Raw genomic sequence first — 21,993 nt, forward strand, 5'->3', positions numbered from 1 at the left:
TTATGGACTTTCATAAATACCAGTGGTTAAGTTGAACTCTGCATTAAAGTGTCTGTCTGTTAGCTGTTAAAGTTTTAAGTGCCTTAACCTGCACACCAACTCTCCGGTTTCTCTTACTGTTTTTATATTCCTTTGTCCTCCCATAACTGCACCATCCAGCTTCAGCATCTTGCAAAATGTACTCAGGATTTCATCAGGTTTTATTTTATAAATTTCCACCTTTTATATTGGCCAAAACAAAGAGTAGATCCATGCCACGTTGTAGTGTTTTTCCATTTATTTGCAGAGGTGTGTGTATGTCTGAGCCCTTGTCTGTGTAAGTTACTTTTGAGTAGTGAATAAGCAGACTTTGATGATAACAAATGAGACGTTCACCCACTTGGCTTTACCAATGTAGTACCTGGTCTTAACATTTCGAGCACTGTTCAAGTGTTACACACACACACACACACACACACACACACACACACACACACACACACACACACACACACACACACACGGAGTACACATTCAGACAGAAGACCTAGTTCTAGCCGCTTGGTGAGAGAGTTACATGAAGGAGCTCTTACTCTTGTTATTATTGTTCACAGTGAAAGAATGTCTTGCTCTGAGCCCAGGAAACCATTACATTTTCCACAGAGAAGAAGAAAGAATGAGTGAGTGAAAAGAGGAGGAAGAGGACAGATGGAGAGGAAAAAAGGAGTGACAAAATGGGTGCCAAATGAGAAAAGGAGGTGAGATGAAAAGGATTATTCGTTTCCCGGTGGTACTTCACTGACTTTTAAAGAGCCCTTTTCGCGGCAGCTGCACCTCCGTTCCTTTTCAACCCGACTCCTCCTCACTCACAAACAACAAACAGTGTCAGAGAGCCAGTCAGTTCTCTAGCAACAGCCAGCAGTTTTCCAGTTGGCTAAAGCTTTTGAATTCGGCAGGCCTGAAATGAATCCATCCAGGTGTCAGCCACTGTGTGAAAGAGTGTGTTAGGTTAAGACTGATTAAAGAACTTGATGTTGGACTTGGTCTGTTGCTGCCATGCTAATGTTTTCCTTAATCAGTGTGTGTCTGCCTCAGGGGCTTTTCTGTCACCTGCTGCATGATCTCGGTTCTCATGACATCAATTAGACATGACAAAGTTCCTCCCAACCCAGGAATGTATGCCGGACCTCATTTTGTCAAGACACACACATACACACACCTGCACACAGATGTTTGTTTTTTTAAAGGTAAATAGCGATCCATTTCTTCTAGGCTTAATTCTTTTTCTCACTAATTTAATTTCATTTGAAATTAATCCAGAATACCTTGTCCAAAAAGAAAAACAATACTCTGAATCATTGCAGTGTCACTCATAACCAGAAGTGTATATTAATGTAATAAATCTTCCCTCAAACACACTGCCTCCTCTCCAGCAGTGGCAGGTTATGACATGCTGAAAGCCTCCCAGCCATAGCTATCAGGACTCTGCATGCATGTTATTTTCACTCAAAGGGGCCCAATCAGACAGTATGTTATGTGTACGTGTGTGACCTCACACATTCTGTGTGTCACTTGTTGAACATCTGGGCAGATTAAGAGTGACAGTGAGTGAATTTGAGGTATCTAGAGATGGGTGTTTCCCACAGAGGTACGCAGCTGCAGTTTTTTAGGAAGCACTAGATTTGTTCATGAGGGCATTGCTACTTTTTGTTTGTTATTGTTGTGCTCCTTGTGTAAACCTAATAGAGTTTGACGAATCTTGTTGAAAAAGTTTCCAATGAACGGGAGTGTTTATGGGAAACTGTCGTCTTACGCTTCACAGATGCTACAGGTCCAGGCACAGTTCAGCCACCCCCCCCCTTGTTCTCGCCCTCTCTTTTTTGTTTTCTGTTCTTCTTTCAGCAACTGTTCAAGAAACCAGCCATCCTGCTGGTTGGGATGAAAGATTGAAAGAGAGTAAAGACTGAAGGAACTGTCAACTGATTCCATTCAGAGATAAAAAAAAAAAAAAAAAAAAAAAAACCATTGGCAACAAATTTTAGTTCATTTACTCAAATTTTATTACCAGGCTAACATGCAGGGTGATATCTATTTTTGCAGTAGTGGGGATCCCATGTCTCCAACTGACAACTGCTTGCTTAGATGCAGTAAGTCATAATAGCTAAAATAGTGGTGGTTCGAGCTGGGTACTGAACTTCAATGCTTTTGTCACTGACCAAATTGCTTCATTAGTATCAAAACATACCTTAGCATTTGGTATTAAATTTTAATATCTACCATACTTTTTTCTACGTTTACACAGGAATAAATCTCACTAGCGTCAGCATTTACCATACATAGCTTCTAATTTGGATGCCCGCCCACGTAGATAAATACCTAAATTTCTACTTAAGTAAGTGAATGTAACATTAGTACGCTTTATTTCACTCTTTTGGAAAAAAAATTTGGCCACACACCTGAGTTTGCTTGTAACTGGGGGACTAGAGGCTTCTCTTAGCCGGCTAGCTAATGTCTACTGATAGCATTTGAGGCGTTTAGGTAACATCGGTAAATTGTAGCTTCAAGCAATAGCTTCCCTGTGATGTGATGAGGAAACATCAGTATATTTTAGTGACGAGTGATAACTTGCATGTAGAGCATTTGGGTGGACATCTGTTAATTGTAGCTACAGAAAACTACCTGGGTTACACTCAGCCCCTCTAAACTGCATGAATACTACAGATTTGTACCTCTATCATAATGTGTTGTGTTATATTCTTTTCCTTAAAATTGATTTAGTAAAATTGGTAATGAAAAAAATATCATTCAGGAACCGGTACTGAAGTCGAAGTATCAGCACCAGTACTCGGATTGAGAGTTTTTGAACGAGACCCAGTCCAAGTGTTGGTATAAAATTACTGCGGTCAGGCCGTGCAACGTAGACTGGTCTTTCTCATGTCTTTACTGGAATAGTTCTATTTCTTTTGCCCTCCTTTTCGTTCCTGTTTTCTTTTCCTTCGATGGAGCACTTGGTTAGCAGAAGATATTTCTACCATGCCAGCAGCACAACCTTCCAGCAATCCTCATGTTAAAAAGCTATGCCCATCAAAATAAGATCAAACCCAACTAGGCCCATTTTCACCCCCTCTGTGAAATTTATAAGTTAAAGCATAGCCCCTTTTGCTGCCTTCCAGCTCTCCCCCCCCCCCCCCCTGTTGTAAATTGGAGCCTTTCTGACAGAAACAGCGTTGTTTGATTTAGCTCGACAGGAGACCACCAACAGTGCACCTCTCAGCAGAAACATTTGTTTAAAGTTTTTGATAATTTCTCTTCTGTTTTAGGCCTCTGTCTTGCCATGGTTGTGTTTTTAACAAATCATTAACAGGTTACAGCATGGTCTTGGACCAGCCGCTGCTTGGCACCCCCTAAGAGGAGCGCTGACAGGGTGAGGGTCTGAGGGAGCAGAGTTCAAAGGGTCGGGTCAGGCAACTCGGTCTTACTGCTGGTGGAAGGACAGAGTTGCGGGGGAAGGCGGGCGGCAGGAGGGTACAAGCAAGGGGGAGGTCTGAGGGTCACAAGGGCAAAAATTTGAGTTTGAAGATGGTGTCATGCTGAGTAGATCCAGGGCCCTCCAGCTGCCAGCCTGAGGTGTTTGCCTTGCCATTAACTTCATCACTATTTATTTTCAAACCTGCTGCAGCTGCACTGCTTTGTCTGAAACGCCTGGTTTCTTTTTGGCAAGGGAATGTGTTCAGATCTTTGATAAGCACTACTGGACAGAATGAGCTGCCCTCAGAAATGCAGTTGTAGACTTAAGAAGTGTGGGTGGAGGTGTTGGGTTTGGTCTTGCCGTTGGAAGTCTGAGGTGGGGTTTTAAGACGAAGATTAGGGGCTGTGGCTCTGACTGTGAGGCAGTAAGCTGTGGTCTGTGTCAGACAGGCATAACAGCTCGGCTGCCCATAAAGACCAGAGGAGATAAAGAGATAAAAGTGCCCAGTTTGTGAGCTGATGCCCATAAAAGCGCTGCCATTGGTTCTCAGGGCTTCGTCGAAATGCGATCCTGTAAAAATATTTTCTCCTCATTAACCTGTCATCCGTGGAGCCGTGATGCATCGCCAGGCGAGGGAGTGCTGGGACAGAGTGGGGAGGGTGGAAGAAATTGTGGGGGCTATCTTGGGGCCCAAGGGGGGAAAGAACTTGCCAGCCTGGATACTTTATTTGAAGGTCGTCCTGTGGTAATGTGTTGAGTAGGGTGAAAAGGCCTTGGTGGGCCCCGAGTGTTTAAACAGCAGCAGTTAGCGTAAATCTCCCCAAACGCGGACCCCAGACGGATTCGGGGCCCTCACACGCAGACCTCAACACATACACACACAATTGCATATATACATATTGTCACAGGCTGTGGTGAAAGTATGTCTGTGTGAGCCACTGTTATGAAACGCAGCTTGTTTGGACTTGTCTTTCAGTGTTGCTATTCGTCCAGTCTGCTCGGTTTTTAGTCTTATTTGCATAGCTGCATGTGTGTTTCTGTGAGCCGTGCTGTTTACGCGTGTCTGTCAGCAGCCGGAGGCCCCCAGGCCGTGCCCCCTTGTCTGGGCAAGAACGTATGTGTGTCAACAGTCTTGGGATGATAGAGGGGGTGTCTTGTGAAAGCTATATGTTTGGGAGAGAGTATGGATGTAGGGATCAGGGCCTGTGTTTATTGTTTTTTGACTTAGATTGGCTGAGTGTGACCCTGGGTCAGAGTGCTGGCCCGGGCCAGCCTACGTTAGGTCTGCCTGGGTCTGGGTCACACTAGGCTTCTTTGTATACCTTCCAAGCTCAGGCTTGTCCTGGGTGACAGCCAGCTGAATAACACACACCACAAACGCGACATGTTGACCGTATTTGTCCGTTTGGGTCAAATGTTTGTTTCTGTCTCAGAGTTCATGACCTACTGGTCCTCACATAATATCCCCGCCACTATTGTGTTTATGCTTGACCTACAATATTAAATAAAACAGGCTCCTTTTTGTATTGCCTGTTATTTTTGGATAATGTATCTTTTGCCAGAGCGTGGTCTACCATTAGTGACCTCATCTTTTCTGTGACCACCCTTACATCACACTCCAGGAGCCACTCAGTCTCATACTGAGGTAGGTGTTCAGCTGACCACCACATTACTGTAGAACTTAATGCTCTTTCCTGTGCTGCTTTAGCTGTACCGATAGCGATAACAAGAACAGACTCATTAACATTGCATTTAGAGATTGTGCACAGTGCCTGATTTGTGCACACACAAACATACAGTGGTACCTCAGCAGGGGTAGGGTGCGTGAAAACTCAACGGGAGATATGAGCAGGAAATGAGCAGCAGATGTGGGTGTAAAGTCATACAGTTGGAGGCAGGGAAACCCTCTTACTAGGACACTGAGTCCACCCCCTGTCTTTAGGTCTGGCAAGACTGAAAGAGGATCACTTTGAACCATGACAGTGCTGTGCGGCTGCAAAGCACAGAGTGATCTCATCCTCAAAAAGTCTCTTTGATGCCACATGAGATAATATCTTAGCATAAGGTTGCCGCATTTTTATAATATTGAGAGTAATATTCCACACAAACCCACTTTACTGTTTCCAGAAGCATTAAACATGCGATGCTTCGGAGCAGTGGCTCTCAACTGTTGTAGCCTCAGGACCCACATTTTTCTTAGTCATTAAATCAGGACCCAAATTTTTGAAACTTTTTAGCCACATAAATTTATTCCACAAAAAGTAGTGCTGTAATGCATAACAACATGAATTAAGCCCCCAAAAAATACAACTAAAGGGCAAAAAAACCTGATAAAATAAAAAAGGCAGACTCACCTTAAACTACAGGCATATACAGTGCATCTGGAAAGTATTCACAGTACTTCACTTTTTCCACATTTTGTTATATTACAACCTTATTCCAAAATGGATTAAATTAATTTTTTCCCTCAAAATTCTACACACAATACCCCATAATGACATGAAATACAAAATTTTGAAATTTTTGCAAATCTATTAAAAATCAAAAACAAAAAAAATCACGTACATAAGTATTCACAGCCTTTGCCATTACACTCAAAATTGAGCTCAGGTGCATCCTGTTTCCACTGATCATCCTTGAGATGTTTCTACAACTTGATTGGAGTCCACCTGGTAAATTCAGTTGATTGAACATGATTTGGAAAGACACACACCGTCTATATAAGGTCCCACAGTTGACAGTGCATGTCGGAGCACAAACCAAGCCATGAAGTCCAAAGAATTGTCTGTAGACCTCCGAGACAGGATTGTATCGAGGCACAGATCTGGGGAAGGGTACAGAAAAATGTCTGCAGCATTGAAGGTCCCAATGAGCACAGTGGCCTCCATCATCCGTAAATGGAAGAAGTTTGGAACCACCAGGACTCTTCCTAGAGTTGGCCACCCGGCCAAACTGAGCGATCGGGGGAGAAGGGCCTTCGTCAGGGAGGTGACCAAGAACCCGATGGTCACTCTGACAGAGCTCCAGCGTTGCTCTGTGAAGAGAGGAGAACCTTCCAGAAGGACAACCATCTCTGCAGCACTCCACCAAGCAGGCCTGTATGGTAGAGTGGCCAGACGGAAGCCACTCCTCAGTAAAAGGCTCATGACAGCCCACCTGGAGTTCACCAAAAGGCCCCTGAAGGACTCTCAGACCATGAGAAACTAAATTCTCTGGTCTGATGAAACAAAGATTGAACTCTTTGGCCTGAATGCCAAGCGTCATGTTTGGAGGAAACCAGGCACCGCTCATCACCTGGCCAATACCATCCCTACAGTGAAGCATGGTGGTGGCAGCATCATGCTGTGGGGATGTTTTTCAGTGTCAGGAACTGGGAGACTAGTCAGGATGGAGGGAAAGATGAATGCAGCAATGTACAGAGACATCCTTGATGAAAACCTTCTCCAGAGCGCTCTGGACCTCAGACTGCGGCGAAGGTTCATATTTCAACAGGACAACGACCCGAAGCACACAGCCAAGATAACAAAGGAATGGCTTCGGGACAACTCTGTGAATGTCTTTGAGAGGCCCAGCCAGAGCCCAGACTTGAATCAGATTGAACATCTCTGGAGAGATCTGAAAATGGCTGTGCACCAACGCTCCCCATCCAACCTGATGGAGCTTGAAAGGTCTTGCAAAGAAGAATGGGAGAAACTGCCCAAGAATAGGTGCCAAGCTTATAGCATCATACTAAAAAAGACTTGAGGCTGTAATTTCTGCCAAAGGTGCTTCAACAAAGTATTGAGCAAAGGCTGTGAATATTTATGTACGTGTTATATTTTCGTTATTTATTTTTAAGAGATTTGCAAAAATTTGAAACAAACTATTTTCACTTTGTCATTATGGGATATTGTGTGTAGAATTTTGAGGGAAAAAATTAATTTAATCCATTTTGGAATAAGGCTGTAACATAACAAAATGGAAAAAGTGAAGCGCTGTGAATACTTTCCGGATGCACTGTATGCTTTTCAAACAAGTTTAAACTGGTTATGCTCATTAAGTTTCAAAAATAAAAATGTAACCGTATGAAATGTAAAATTGAAAAAAACAACCTAATATTAGTCTTGTTCGCAATTGGTCAATTAAGAACTACCTATTGATCTAACGACGTGAGTTTTGGTTTTTCCTTACAGCAAACAGCTGCTGCATGCATACTGCATCATGAGAAATGTATGTCCTTCAAAATATAAGTGCAGCAGCAGAAGTTCTGTGGACTTCACAATAAAAGCTTGACCTTTTTCCCCCTCTGTACTTTGTTTAATGCACACACCAGTTGAGAACTGCTGCTCCACTGTTAAATGTTAAAGTTTTATGAGCTAGAATCAGTCAGTGTGATTGCTGTGAATTTGTGCTTCTTCTTTTTTTTTTTTTTTTTTTTTTTTAATAAAAATCAATGCGCTACAATTTTTTTGACAACCTGGGGATGAGAGCAAGACTTTTGGTCTTTTGCTAGATAGAAGTCGTCTCCACTCTACACATACCGTTGTAGAGTTAGACCGGGAGGAAGACAAGAAGCAGAAGGCAAAAAGAGGTGTAGATTTTCATGAGGATTCCTTGGCTGCAGCGAAGCACTCCATTTATGGGTCTGATTAATTGCTTTTCATATAAATCACAGGTATGGGCCTGGGGCATTGCTCCCTATCTCGAGGTGTGTGAGAAACTAAGACAGAAATAGGGAGGAGAGGGTGCATAATGTGGAGGAACAAGGGGACAGTTACTGTTTGAGTCAGTTGGTAATAAAGTGGAGTGTGACAGCAGGGCCTCTGCTATCTGTATGTGTGTGTGTGAAGTCTGTGTGACCTGAGAAGAATGAGTGATGCTGTGTCACCTACAGGCTTGAAGTGATAGATCTGCAAAGTATTGTGTGACTTTTTGTCAAGCCCCGTGGAGATGTGTGTTTGTTTAGTTGAGATGATTGAGGCTGTGTAACAGTTTACACTGTGGCAGCTTGTTATTCAAATGAGGTTGAGTAATTTTCCTCTCTGCCTTGTTAAAATTCAGTTCACTGGAAAACCTGCACTGTAGCAGATTGCTTTCCTATAAACAGTGACCCCCGCACATTCATTAACAAACGTGGCAAAAACAACAGATTAAAATGGCTGAGAGTTTCTCACTTGTAAATGTGAGGTTTTCATTTTATTAAGGCTCTCCTCATTTATGTGGCAACTTGAATGCAGCCCCACTCATCTGTTTTTTCTGTTGTCTCAATCTCCCCCCCCCCCCATTTCTATCTCTTTCTTCATCCCTGGCTTCCAACATCCCCTCTCCGTGCTGGGCCCCTTCATCCTGGCACTCAGACGGCTCCTATCACTTCCATCAGCTCGACTCAGCCCATGTCTCGATGACGTTAAATAACATCTCTTTGCTCATCTGCACCTAATTTTCTCTCGCTCCTCCGTGTCTCCGTCCTATCTCCTTCTCATTTCTCACACCTCTGATGGCAGCCAAGTCTCTCAGCTGAAGTTTGGACATGTCTTCCTCTTTCCCTGCTAAGTTTTTTAATCCTGCATCTCTCTAAATGAGCCTTTTAGAGCTTGTCAGTCATCTGCAGCACCTCCGTATCCGCCTGAACATGCGAGCATGGGAAGGAGCGAAGGATGGTGGGATGGTGATGGATTGGTTTGTGTGGAAGGATTTTAGGCACCTACAAAGGGAGGGACAGAGCTTCAAGAGAGGAGGACCAAACCAAAAAGATTGTATTTGTCTGGAAAAACCTTATTCTGGGCACTCTGTCAAGCAAAAACACAGAACCAAACACACACCGAAACCGAATCATGTTGCTTTCTGGCCATTTACAGAGTTTCACCAGCACTTCCTGTGGCCTCTTTATGCCACTTGCTGAGCTAACAGCCTCTCAGGAACATGGATTTCAAGCAATAGGCCATCTCACTTCCAGCTATTAGATTGGCTGTTACAATGTGCAGTCTTCTAAGTTTCAGGAAACCATAACTTCATTCTCTGCTGGTTTTAGTAACTGTTAGACAAAGAGATGGATATGTTTGGGGCGAACTGATACACAAGCAGACAGCACAGGGCTGAAGACCAGCCAGATAATCTGCAGGGGGAGCTGTGAATTACAGGGCTTTCAAATCAACCAGGGAAAGTAAAAAAAAAAAAAAATAATAATTGATGGGAAGAAAGTCAGTGGTGAGATTTGTCTTTGGTTTCAGTCCAATGCAGAGAAGAAGCTGAGATATAGGTGGTGGCAAACCAAGCTTTTTCTTTTCCCTCTTTATTCTTCGTTTCTCTCTCCTCTTTCCAGACCACTAATAACTGTGTCCTTCATTTTCTCTCCTCTTCAATTGGGGAGAGTTGAGGAATTGTACTCGTGCCATAACCAGACTCTGTGTCTCATTTTGGTTAGATAAGTCTCTCTGTCTGAAAGGTGACAGCAAAGGGATGGATATATCATTTTAAAACTGTGAACACAAAATATAGGTCTGCAGACATGAGGAATCCACTTTATTTCTGTTACAAATACACACCAATGCAAGGCTTTTACTCATTGGATACTAGCTTATTCATCGGTCTGTCATTTCATGTTTTCGTTCTTCTCCCATCTCTCTCACTCTTTAAAGGCTGAACTCCCTTCACACCTCTGTTTCTGCCCTGTTTCTCCCTCCACATACTCCGGTTGAGCTGAGGTTCAGTGTCAGGGTGCAGAAGCCTATAGCAGGAAGTATGTGCATCTCACAGTGTCACCAGGCAGGTGTGTGTTCTTGCATATAGAGGGGTGTGTCTCAGTGCGGTGTTGAAGGAGTCTATAGAGGTGAGGCAGGGTGTGAGAGTGTCAAGCTAATTGTGCTGACAGCGGTAGAAGGCTGCAGGTTGTTGGGACATGGAGAGCATCCGATGAGTTTGTACTACGGATGCACAGCATTCCTCGAACCAGCCATCTGTTAGCAGAAGCACTTAAAGCATGTTAGTGTCTTTTGCTTCGTTCTGAATTCCTCTTTTTTTTTTTTCTTTACAGCCTGTACGTTGGTATTTGCTTGTACATTTTTTTTTTTTGCACAAATAATAGAATTTAGTGGTTTATTTTTGGCCTTTTGCTGCACCTCTTTTTATAATTTTGTGGCAGAGAAAAAGGATGATGAGGACCCCACCGTTCAACAAATTATTGTTTTTCCTAACCATGAAGCAGCCTAGTTCATTCTCATGGCATCCTCTCCTGCATGTGAAAACAAGCAGCATATTTTCCATATAGGCCCACTGACAGACGGGTCGTGGTCAGCGCGCTTGTATAACAATATTTTCCAGGGATGGTATTTCCTTTGTCTTGCTTATTTTGAGGTCTTTATGACAGCTGTGTTTTTCTGCTCTACGTTTAATCATTCGGTGCTTTTTGACCTCAGTTGTGTATAAAGAGTGCACTCGTGAAATGCTGGAGTCTTTGTCCTACAGTTTAATGTCACATAAACTATAAACATTGCTGTGTGTGTGTTGAGGCAGTGCAGCGGCCCGGTTCCAGGCGCCTGCTTGTTTACAGAGCTTCCGCAGCAGTTTGTATTTGTTTGGAGCCGTGTGATAGAACCCAGGTTCCCTGACAATGGAGTCTCTTTCTCCTCCTTTTCGGTTCATTCAACCCCTTACTCATTTTTTTTCTCTATGCCTTACAGCTGTTTTTGTTCAGCTTGGTTTACTCTCCATCCAAAATGTTAGGTCAAATACAGTCTTGTACTCATTTCACAAGCACACATTACAATATGCTGATGGTTTACATTTCCTGCTCAACACTGCAGACAACGTAACACTCCTGATACGGGAAAGCATAGCTCAAACAAAGAGCCTTAACAGAGGGGAGTCTGATGCAGGTCTCAACCCTCACCTTTATCCTGGAGACAGTTTACAACTTGTCAATCCTTAAACTAAAAAAGGATCACTAGCATGGTGTGACAATGGTGTTACTTGCATTGCAACAAGTTCTTATCTGTACTTGTTGTTTCTCACAAACAGTAAAGATCCTGGGATGTTTAATTTATGGCCAAATTAAAAGAAGCAGGACATTTTCACATGAAAGAAGCAGTGATAATTGTTAAAATGTTTGTTATTTTTGCCAGATAAAGATGAGTTGTGCAGCATTGTTAACCTTCTGTCTCTGTCTCGTTTTCATTTCCCAGGGGCAGTACCGGCCTTCAGACCTCCTGTGCCCAGAAACCTATGTCTGGGTATCAATAGAGCGATGCCTACCCGAACTGGAGAACTCCCACTACGCTCGTCTCAACCAGGATCCTGATGCAGGTACGTGTCCTTGGTTATCGTTACTTGTTTGAGGCACTTAATGTCTGGAGAAAACTAAAAAAAAACGTTCCCAGATAGTTTTATGCATTTCTGACATTACAAAACATACAGATCTGCTGCTCTGAGTTTGGTCTTCTGTTTTTTTTTTTTGTACATGCTTTTCTGGGTGAACCCATGAACTCCGTGTTAACATCTGATCTGGTGTCACTGTGATGGTGTATTGAAAAATATGGGCTTTTTTTTCAAAGCAGTACAGGGATAAACAGGAGGCCAGCAACTCTGATCACACAGTCTTCTCCCCCCATGATGTTTTAGCAGAGGGAAAGCAGAGCCAACACAGTCACTTTGGTAGGACCATGTTGTTATTATGAATCGTGATATCAGCAGTGATAAACCACACACAGAATGTGGACTGGCAGGCGGCTGCGGGGTGAAAGATGAGGGTCAGTCAGAGTGTTGAATAAGAGTCGAAAGGAGTTGGAAATTATTGAAAAAAGAGTCTGTCTCCTTAATTCCTAAATGTCTGACTGCTGTCTCTCCTGTGATAATTCTACATGTTTATGAACATTTCGTTCATGGATGTGACACTGCTTAGGTTTGAAAAGATAAATGTACCAATCGAAAATAAGGTTTACTGTACTCTGTATCACAAAAATGATCAAAGGAGATGAATAAAGAGTGTTGGTATGTGTGAGCATTATGCATGGGTCTAAACATGCATACATACATACTTATGAACTTGTAGCCCGGCTGGTTGAGTGCACAGAGGCCAGCCATCTCCTGTTTACTGTTCTTCATTATTCTGCATCACCGAACAGGCACCAGACAGGAAAGAGCCACTGATCAACAGTAACAGGAGATGTGAGAGGACAAGAGTTTGATTTTCAAATAGACTGGGGCTGATACAGCGGGGGTAAGAGAGAGGGAGATATAGAGGAAGAGGGAGAGATGGGGGACAAGTGATAAAAATGTTTTTATACCGAGGGGAAGCGTGCTGGCACCGGAAGAGAGAGAAGTACAATCAAATGGAAGATTGATGGGGAGGTGGAGGAGGAAGGAGGGATATGTCACTGTGGAGACACAGAACAAGAGTTTGTTGTAGTGAGGTTATACTTGGACGTGGTGCCATGCAGTGAGGTGGAATTCAACACAATTGAGCTCTCTGGCATTCATGCCCTGTTTTTCTGTCCTCTATTTCAGGAGTCAGATTGTGCTCTGAGGTAAACTTTTTGGGCACTAAGTTCACCATCTGTAAACAATCTAAATCACAGGTCTGAAGGAAATAAGGATTCTACTCTCATTTCTGATTACTGGCTTGCTTTAGTTGTTGACTCAAATAAAGAAAGCACCACACCCAGGAGAAATAAAGGCATTTAAAGGACCATTAGTTGGCTGGTCATTTACATTGGTGCCATTAACAATTTAGCCAGTGGTGGGTCTGACCTTTTCCTGTCAATCTTACCACTAATCCTTGAGTAGGCACAAATTACTGAGGACAAAGTACAGGACTCGGAGTTGGCAATTTTCACTGTGGCCGGTGTATGTTTGTGTGTCTGTGGTTCTTGTGGTGCCTCCATTCCTGCGTGGACTGTTGACCTTGGACGGGGCCGGGCATTATTTCAGGCCTAGCTGTCCAAACGTGGTGTCATTACATTTCAGTGCGAGCTGTCTCGATGGTTCGCTCTCAGGTCTTTTGCCAAGCGGTGCGGTTGATCTGCGGCTAAAGAGGGCCTCTGCCTGTCTGATGGAGATTTCCGTCTTTCCCAGAAATGCACCCAATGGTCAGTCAGTCACCAGGCCAGTCTGACCAGTGTGTTTCACAGTTTAGCAGCATGGTACTCTGATGGGGCTTGTGGACCTGTCCAATATTGAGGTTTGGTAATATGTGGCTTGTTTTTGCCCAAAATAATAATACAAAAAAAAGGCATTAGTCTTGGGAAACTCCTGACCATATGTGATTGTGTGGGAATCTCCAGTGCATCTTTTGTAAAGTTCAAGCATATGTACTATTTGATAGTCATTGGGAAATAGTCGATTATTAGACTCCCCCTGGATTTTGTTTTCCCACCGCAGATAGTTCCTCCTGAATGAATTGTCTTCACATGGAACTGCCTTAAAATCATCTTCAACCCGCAGACTCGCTGAATTGTTTCATCAGCAACCAGACACCTCCTCAACAGACCATGCCTTGGTATTGCAGGTTGCCATTAAGCAAGTTGTCCAATGAATAAATACAAATTGCAGCTGCTGCAGTAGCTTGGCTAGTTAACAATAGCAGGTTTGTACAGTGTGACACATGTGGTGCACACAGTGATTGTGACTATTTACTTTAACCCTAACCCTACTAGCAGTGGAACAGGGGCTTTAAAGTGCTTTATGAAGTAAGTGTCAAACTATGCTGGTCCACTTTCTGATGACTTTGCTGTTTTAGGACATATTTAATGTGGCGGTGTATCAGCTGTCTGTCAACAACAACTGATTCAATGGACAACCTATTAGTGTAGCCACTTAGTTCTGTTGACTAACAACAGAATCATAATTTATATGAAATACTAATCAAGTACAGCTCATCAAACTTTAGTCAGTAACCCTATCAACATGTTTGTATAAACAGCTAAAATAGATGGGTTCAAATGAGATATACAGTGCATCCAGAAAGTATTCACAGTGCTTCACTTTTTCCACATTGTATGTTACAGCCTTATTCCAAAATGGATTAAATTATTTTTTTTCCTCAAAAATTCTACACACGCTCTCTAACAGCGTTCCCAAGAAAGAAACAAAATTAAAAAAAAAAAAATAAAAATAATCATTTGAAGTGAGATATCAATAGAGCAAATCACCCATAATGACAAAGTGAAAAAAAAGTTTGTTTCAAATTTTTTCAAATCTATTAAAAATAAAGAATGAAAATATAATACGTACATAAGTATTTACAGCCTTTGCTCAATACTTTGTTGAAGCACCTTTGGCAGAAATTACAGCCTCAAGTCTTTTTGACTATGATGCTATAAGCTTGGCACACCTATTCTTGGGCAGTTTCTCCCATTCTTCTTTGCAGGACCTCTCAAGCTCCATCAGGTTAGATGAGGAGCGTTGGTGCACAGCCATTTTCAGATCTCTCCAGAGATGTTCAATCTGATTCAAGTCTGGGCTCTGGCTGGGCCTCTCAAAGACATTCACAGAGTTGTCCCGAAGCCATTCCTTTGTTATCTTGGCTGTGCTTCGGGTCGTTGTCCTGTTGGAAGATGAACCTTCGCCCCAGTCTGAGGTCCAGAGCGCTCTGGAGAAGGTTTTCATCAAGGATGTCTCTGTACATTGCTGCATTCATCTTTCCCTCCATCCTGACTAGTCTCCCAGTTCCTGCTGCTGAAAAACATCCCCACAGCATGATGCTGCCACCACCATGCTTCACTGTAGGGATGGTATTGGCCAGGTGATGAGCGGTGCCTGGTTTCCTCCAGACATGACGCTTGGCATTCAGGCCAAAGAGTTCAATCTTTGTTTCATCAGACCAGAGAATTTAGTTTCTCATGGTCTGACAGTCCTTCAGGTGCCTTTTGGTAAACTCCAGGCGGGCTGTCATGAGCCTTTTACTGAGGAGTGGCTTCCGTCTGGCCACTCTACCATACAGGCCTGCTTGGTGGAGTGCTGCAGAGATGGTTGTCCTTCTGGAAGGTTCTCCTCTCTTCACAGAGCAACGCTGGAGCTCTGTCAGAGTGACCATCGGGTTCTTGGTCACCTCCCTGACGAAGGCCCTTCTCCCCCGATCGCTCAGTTTGGCCGGGCAGCCAACTCTAGGAAGAGTCCTGGTGGTTCCAAACTTCTTCCATTTACGGATGATGGAGGCCTCTGTGCTCATTGGGACCTTCAATGCTGCAGACATTTTTCTGTACCCTTCCCCAGATCTGTGCCTCGATACAATCCTGTCTCGGAGGTCAACAGACAATTCTTTGGACTTCATGTCTTGGTTTGTGCTCCGACATGCACTGTCAACTGTGGGACCTTATATAGACGGTGTGTGTCTTTCCAAATCATGTCCAATCAACTGAATTTACCAGGTGGACTCCAATCAAGATGTAGAAACATCTCAAGGATGATCAGTGGAAACAGGATGCACTTGAGCTCAGTTTTGAGTGTCATGGCAAAGGCTGTGAATACTTATGTACATGTGATGTTTTTTCATTTTTTATTTTTAATAGATTTGCAAAAAATTCCCCAAAACTTTTTTACGTCATTGTTATGGGTGTGTGTAGAATTTTTAGGGGAAAAAATGAATGTAATCCATTTTGGAATAAGGCTGTAACATAACAAAATGTGGAAAAAGTGAAGCGCTGTGAATACTTTCCGGATGCAGTGTATGCCACAGAGCTTCGTAAACAAGTCAAAATGATACTTTGTTTGTTCATTTAAATAGGAAGGAAATGCTCCTTCAGATGTGCTAGTCGTTGGTTAAATACATGTTACGAGTGATTTTATGTTCAGCACTTTGAAGAGTGGTGAGCTGTCATAATCAAGTCTTACCAAAATAACATTTACACTCACAGCACAACTCTCCAGTCATGTCAGAAGGTGACAATATAGCTTTCCTTTCTTGAGAGTGAGAACTTGGACCTGAGAGCAACGGGTCTGAGTGAGTTGGAAAAACATGAAAAAGAAACTTAAATATATCCGTTTTAACTCAAACCCAGACTCAGGATTGTAGTAAGGCCTTGCTTCAAAGCCTCAAACTCTAAGGGTCACCCAGAGATCACTGAGAAGCTGCGTGCTGGGTGTGCATGTAGACCGTGAGGGTGACCAGGTTCCAGCGCTGTCCTAATGAGGTGTGTAAAGACAGCCAATCTAAAGTTTACACAGCTCTCTCCACAGCAGACTCACACTGATTACATGCCTGCTGCTGACACATCGAGAGCTTCGTTGTGGCCTCTCGCAAACGTACATACAGCCCAGATGTAGTATCTCTCACACACTCATAATCAGTGTTTGCTTGGCAGACAGAGAAGTAGGGGCATTGGCCGCTCAGCAGTATAAACATTTGGAAATAATATGCAACCCAAGTGGTCACCCCAAAGACCTTAAGTGGGTCTGGCAGGCGCCAACCCACATTCATAATATTACATATTACATAAACACACATACACTGAGCTGTGACAAGTATAATGCCATCTGACATGCCAAAAAGATGTATTCTTTTGGTTTTATAAATCTCTGACACACATTCACTTAACATCAAACTGATTGACTTTACAGTATCTGAGCCAAAACATCAGGTAGGGGACACAACACTGGCATGATAGCACCCAACCATTACTCCCAAGCATCTTACCTTCTCCACTATCTGTCTAGCTTTTATACACTTTCATATCTTGTCTGACTGTCAGAGCCACTTTGCTCTGCTCTCCACCAGATTTGCTCCTTAGCCTGACCTCTGCCAGTGTTCCCAGTCAGAGTAGAGGGGAGTTAAAAGTGCTCCTTTCTGTTTTGTGCAGGAGAATCCCCGGATATCATGCTCTTTTAATACTTGGAAGGAAAGTTTCCCGCATTTAAATTAGCATAATAATGATCATATCCTTTATATTTGAAGGAAATTCTCTTCTTGCTTCTTTTACTTTCGAGGTCAAAATTCACGGTCAGCTTCGGAGTCTGGCTTTCAGCTACGAACACAAGGGCTTGAACCCAGGTCCCCCCAGTCAGTCACTCACTACAACACCGTTTTGGCCTTTTTCTTTTCAAGCGTAAGCCCTATTTTGGATTTGCAACATTGGGTCATAGGAAGTGGTCATAACCCGGTGGCCCTACCTTTGAGCAGCATCCGGTGTTAAGCAAGTGTTTAGAAAGTCTGAGATGGATGGGAAGAGAAAGAGGAGCGTGGCGAGGTGTCAAGGCCCGTAGCCTCCCCCCTGACCCTCTCACTCCCTGACCGACCCTCACCCCTCCCCCCTTCGCCCCCCTGACCCTTGAACTCCAACCCGGAGGAGCAGCGACCTCGGAGCGGCGTGTCCCTGCACGTCCGGTGGGGCCGACAGCAACGAGGTCTGGAGCTGCTCAGAATGAGAAGAGGCATTGATGGAGGCTGAAGTGAGTGAAGAAGAAAAGGAAAGTTGTTTATGTGAGGGGCGGATGTTTGGATTGCCTTGAGTAAGAGAGAAAGATAGGACCTCTGCTCAGTATTACTGCTGCAGTTAATAGACCGTCTTAAAGCTTCATGCTGCTTCACTTCATATTTTTTACAGAGCGACAGTGTTGGACAAGTGTAACTGTTGTGTAAATGAGCTGTCACCATGATACAGAACATAAGGAGACACACAGCGCCTGACCTGAAGGAAGCTCGAGTTAGGAAGCATCAGGCGTTTAAATATTTTCACTTTGGCCCCATCAGGGCACATTAATTCTTCATGTGCCAAAATGTTGGTAGTGTGGAAATTATATAACATGTTTACATCTTTTAAAGTCTATTTCCCCGCACGCTGAGACTCGACATACTGCTGATTTACTTCATTTAAAAGTTTGCATCAACCATTCCTCAATGGTGTGACTCAGCAGTTTTTTTGAGAAGGGAAGAAAACACAGTGGTTAGGGCCTTACCGAGCAGGGAAATGGAGCTAATAAATAAAACATGAATCTACAGTGTGGTTTAAAAATTGTAGCTGAAGTATGAAAATATCTTTATGGTGGTGGTGGTGAGGGGGGGGGGGGGGTGAGAGCTATGGAGCCTCGAGGGTTCTATGCTCATACCCAGCTCTTTTTTTTTAATTTTAATTTTTAATTTTTTCTTTGGCTTGCTTTTCAGGTAGTATCTGTGCAAGTTAGACTCCATAGTGGTAGATGCATGGTTAGGATTACTGGATATCTTCTGAAACTCATGAATATTTGACCACTGCTGGGATTTCAAAATGTACCTTTGGTTCTGCTCTCCTGATTTACTCATCATGTGTTTCAGTGATATTTTAGGCCTGTTTTAACTCATTACAGTGTTACTGCATGTCTGCACAGGAAGTGTAGCCTGTGCAGCAAGCAGCAGCAGCATCTGTGTGTCTTCACATGAAGCGTTCAGGTACAGTATTTAGCGTAGGTCACTCGTGTTTTGGAGGTGCTCAAAGTCCATTACTCAATGACTGCAGTTAGCTAAACAGAGAAAAATGGACGCAAAGCATAAGAATGTGCTTCGGTCGTGGCTACACACATGGCCTATGTCATGCAAGCTGTTAAATCAGCGGTTTAGAAAGCTATATTGATTAACATAGAAGCCGATTGGTCAATCAGATGCGTGGGAGACTCAAAAACACAGCTGAATTCTTCTCTTAGTAGTTGACATGTATTGCTCTTAACAAGTTGATCGTATCATCCAAAGTCCAGTCGGAGTGACTTTATGGTCTTGCAAACTGAGGGTTATTTTTTAGAGAAAAGACTTTTGTTTTTGGCAGTAAATCACAATTTCTCTCAGTTCTCTTGTTTTTCCAGTTTTTTAGATGACCAGGTTGGATTTGTCAGTACTTTGGTAAATATTTTAGAAAATAGGCAGAAATATGTACACTTGCCTCATTACAACCTCCTGAGTGCTCAGCTGTGAGCCACATGGAAGTGTTCAGGGAGTCTGGTAGAGGCGAATGGGCTCGGTTAACACCACATCTAACCTGCTCCCGTTTGACGGGCCAAGCTAGTGAGTCAGTTCCACTCCATCACATGGTCTGAAATTTGTCATCCTCTTCATGTCATGTAGGTCAGACTCTGATTGCTTCAAAAAGGACAGGCAGATGGGATGAAATATTGTGTAGAGGCTTATTCTTCTCAGTAGACAAAATATAAGATGCATGTGTTAGGAACTGGTAAAACTGCTCCGATCCGGTCAGTGATAAAACCTAAAGTAGTCTTCATTGTCTGACTAGAGTTAGAAGGTGATGAGTGCTTACTGTGGATTTTTGAGACCGCCTTGCATGCATACCTGTGTGGAGTAAATGTGGGTGAAGTTGGCTCAGTTGATACTCCTTGCTGCCCCTCACACGTCCTCTCGGCGCCAGCGGTGAGGACTTTGGCTCAGCCTCTCTCTCCTGGAGTCAGCAGTTTTCGTGTCAGAGCGCAGGTCAACATGTTTCACCCTTTTTCTTGTTTCCATCTGACTCTCCAGAGGACCATTCGTAGCTTCTGAACACACACTTTAGAGATTAGTAGTATTTTTACTGGTCTGACGGAGGCTGGCAGTGTATGACACAGGACCCTAATGAGGTGCTGAGTTTGGCAAACCAGCGGGGAGCAAGACCCCATGAACAAGGCCAGCTAACTAGCCTGCTTACACAGCACCGTAACTCCAGGTTTAGGGCACGGAGGAATTAGATCTGCCGGTGTGGGGGATGATGCGGTGCTTTCTGCTCCTCCAACAGCTTCTCGGAATAATGGCGCAATCCTGCCAAGTCACTCAGAGGTTAACTCAAATGGGCGGGGTGGAAAATAAGGACAATGTTTACTGTGTGTCTACACCGGTCCTTAATATGTTCTCGCATGTGCCTGCTTTTGTCTAGGAGACGCTCGACTGCTGAAGGACGTGGGTCGAGCTCTGGTGCTATACAGACGGACCGTCATGCCCTACGCAGTCTACTCCCGCAAGCGCAAGGGCTCCAGTGACGAGACGGAGGTGCAGCAGTACGCCGGCCTGGTCGGCCAGGACTGCGCCGAAAGGATCTTGCTCTACCGCACCTAAAATGAGCAGCGTCACACCACCGCACTTTTTAAAATATGTACCCACTCCCCAGCAATGTCTGTGTCTGTTTCTGTACGTCTGCGTGTCTCCTCACTGTCTATGAAAAGTGCTCTCTGCTGCCTCTACCTGTAGTCCCACGATGTTTACCTCTGCACATGCTGGAACAATGCAGTAGCCAGTCACTATCTATGTATGTATGTAACCATTCACCCATTGGCCTGATTCACACTTATTTTATGAGTTAAATTGTATTCGTCACTGAATCCTGCAGCATCCATTTTCTTTATATTTTCTTTTTGCTACAGTGACCAGTCCTCTGAATTTCCATCACATGTATCCATCACTGGTTTTTGTTTTTTTTGCACCATCTTTAATCGTGTATGCTTCAGACCTGATGTAGAAGAACGCCCAGCTCCACACGGGCGATGGCTCTCCTAATGACTGACACGGGTTTGGATTTGTCTCAGCATCGCCTCTCAACGATCAGTCTTTATTTGAATGTCCAGTGATTCATACCACACCTCAACATTGTAAAACGTTTATCACTTGAGTTTCTGTGAACTAAGGAAGCCACTGTTTTCAATGTTTTGGTTTGTTATATTTATAGTTTTATTTGCTTTTCTTTTAATAATTCCACTAATATTTTTGGTTCAGCCAAATAAAGGGGTTGTATAGTCTCCCTGCTCGTCTTTTCACTGTGTGCTAATTATGTCACACAAACCTGATTCCACCAGCAGAGGGATTTTGTATAGACATGGAAATATTGTGTCAGGAGTCCCTTTGCTGGTGTACATTTTCACACACACGGTAGTAAACTTATATATCCCGTAACAGCATTCACACACAGAGATAACTGCTCGAGTCAGGCTCGTTGAATTGTGCCAAGCGACAGGTGTTAGTGTAGATACATGATCTGGCAGAACACGAATGGCTTCTTGCCCCCAAACAGAGTGTCAACAGCAGCCTCACTCACAGCCGGGGCCGAGTTCGGGCTGAGCTCCTGTTAGCAGGCAGGCTGCTGGTCTGAAAGCTCATATACTCCACATGCTTTCAACTACACATGCTTTAACAGTGACTCGGGATCTGAATGCTACCTCTCTGTTAAGTAGATGTTGTAAACTTGATATGCTTTGGATGACTTCAAAAAAATTGAAGTCAGACAGAGTACCAGGTATCAGAAGTCTTAATGCTGTCAGACAACTGAAGATCCCAGTATATCAATACAATCTAGGAATTTTTGTTTTTCTCAGTCAGAAGTAGGTGAAATCTGAACACACACACTTTTATTTTTATTTTTTTTGGTGGAGAAATCCACTCCAAATCTTGTCTTAATAATTGATTGAAAGACTGAAATGAAAGTTTCAAATTGAAGGTTCCATGTGCAGTTTTTGTGTAACCAGTTTGAATTTGTTCGACTACAGAAATTGACTTTTGCAAACAATGAATGACAAAGAATGTATTTTTATTATACTTTATAGAGTTGCACTCAATGTTACAAGAACACAGCACAGGGCTCCTTCAAAACATTTTCCTCTGTCAAAAATAATTTAGTTGACTGTTACCTCGACAT

General features: G+C 43.4%; 1 protein-coding gene across 3 annotated transcripts in view; it reads left to right on the forward strand.

The window, feature by feature from the left end:
* LOC138195564 (arginyl-tRNA--protein transferase 1) overlaps nucleotides 1–21,100 on the forward strand; it is a 55,329-nt gene extending 34,229 nt beyond the window's left edge. For all 3 annotated transcript variants that reach the window (XM_069145102.1, XM_069145101.1, XM_069145103.1), the window contains 2 exons: nucleotides 11,608–11,728; nucleotides 20,245–21,100. In XM_069145102.1, the coding sequence (XP_069001203.1) occupies nucleotides 11,608–11,728; nucleotides 20,245–20,423 (300 nt within the window). In that variant the 3' untranslated portion in view covers nucleotides 20,424–21,100. The remainder of the gene's footprint in view (nucleotides 1–11,607; nucleotides 11,729–20,244) is intronic.
* The last annotated feature ends 893 nt before the right edge of the window (nucleotides 21,101–21,993 follow it).

This window comes from Embiotoca jacksoni, unplaced genomic scaffold (genome assembly GCF_022577435.1).
Source record: "Embiotoca jacksoni isolate LCO1_2020_lvr unplaced genomic scaffold, fEmbJac1.0.p SCAF_12, whole genome shotgun sequence".
Lineage (NCBI taxonomy): Eukaryota > Metazoa > Chordata > Actinopteri > Embiotocidae > Embiotoca > Embiotoca jacksoni.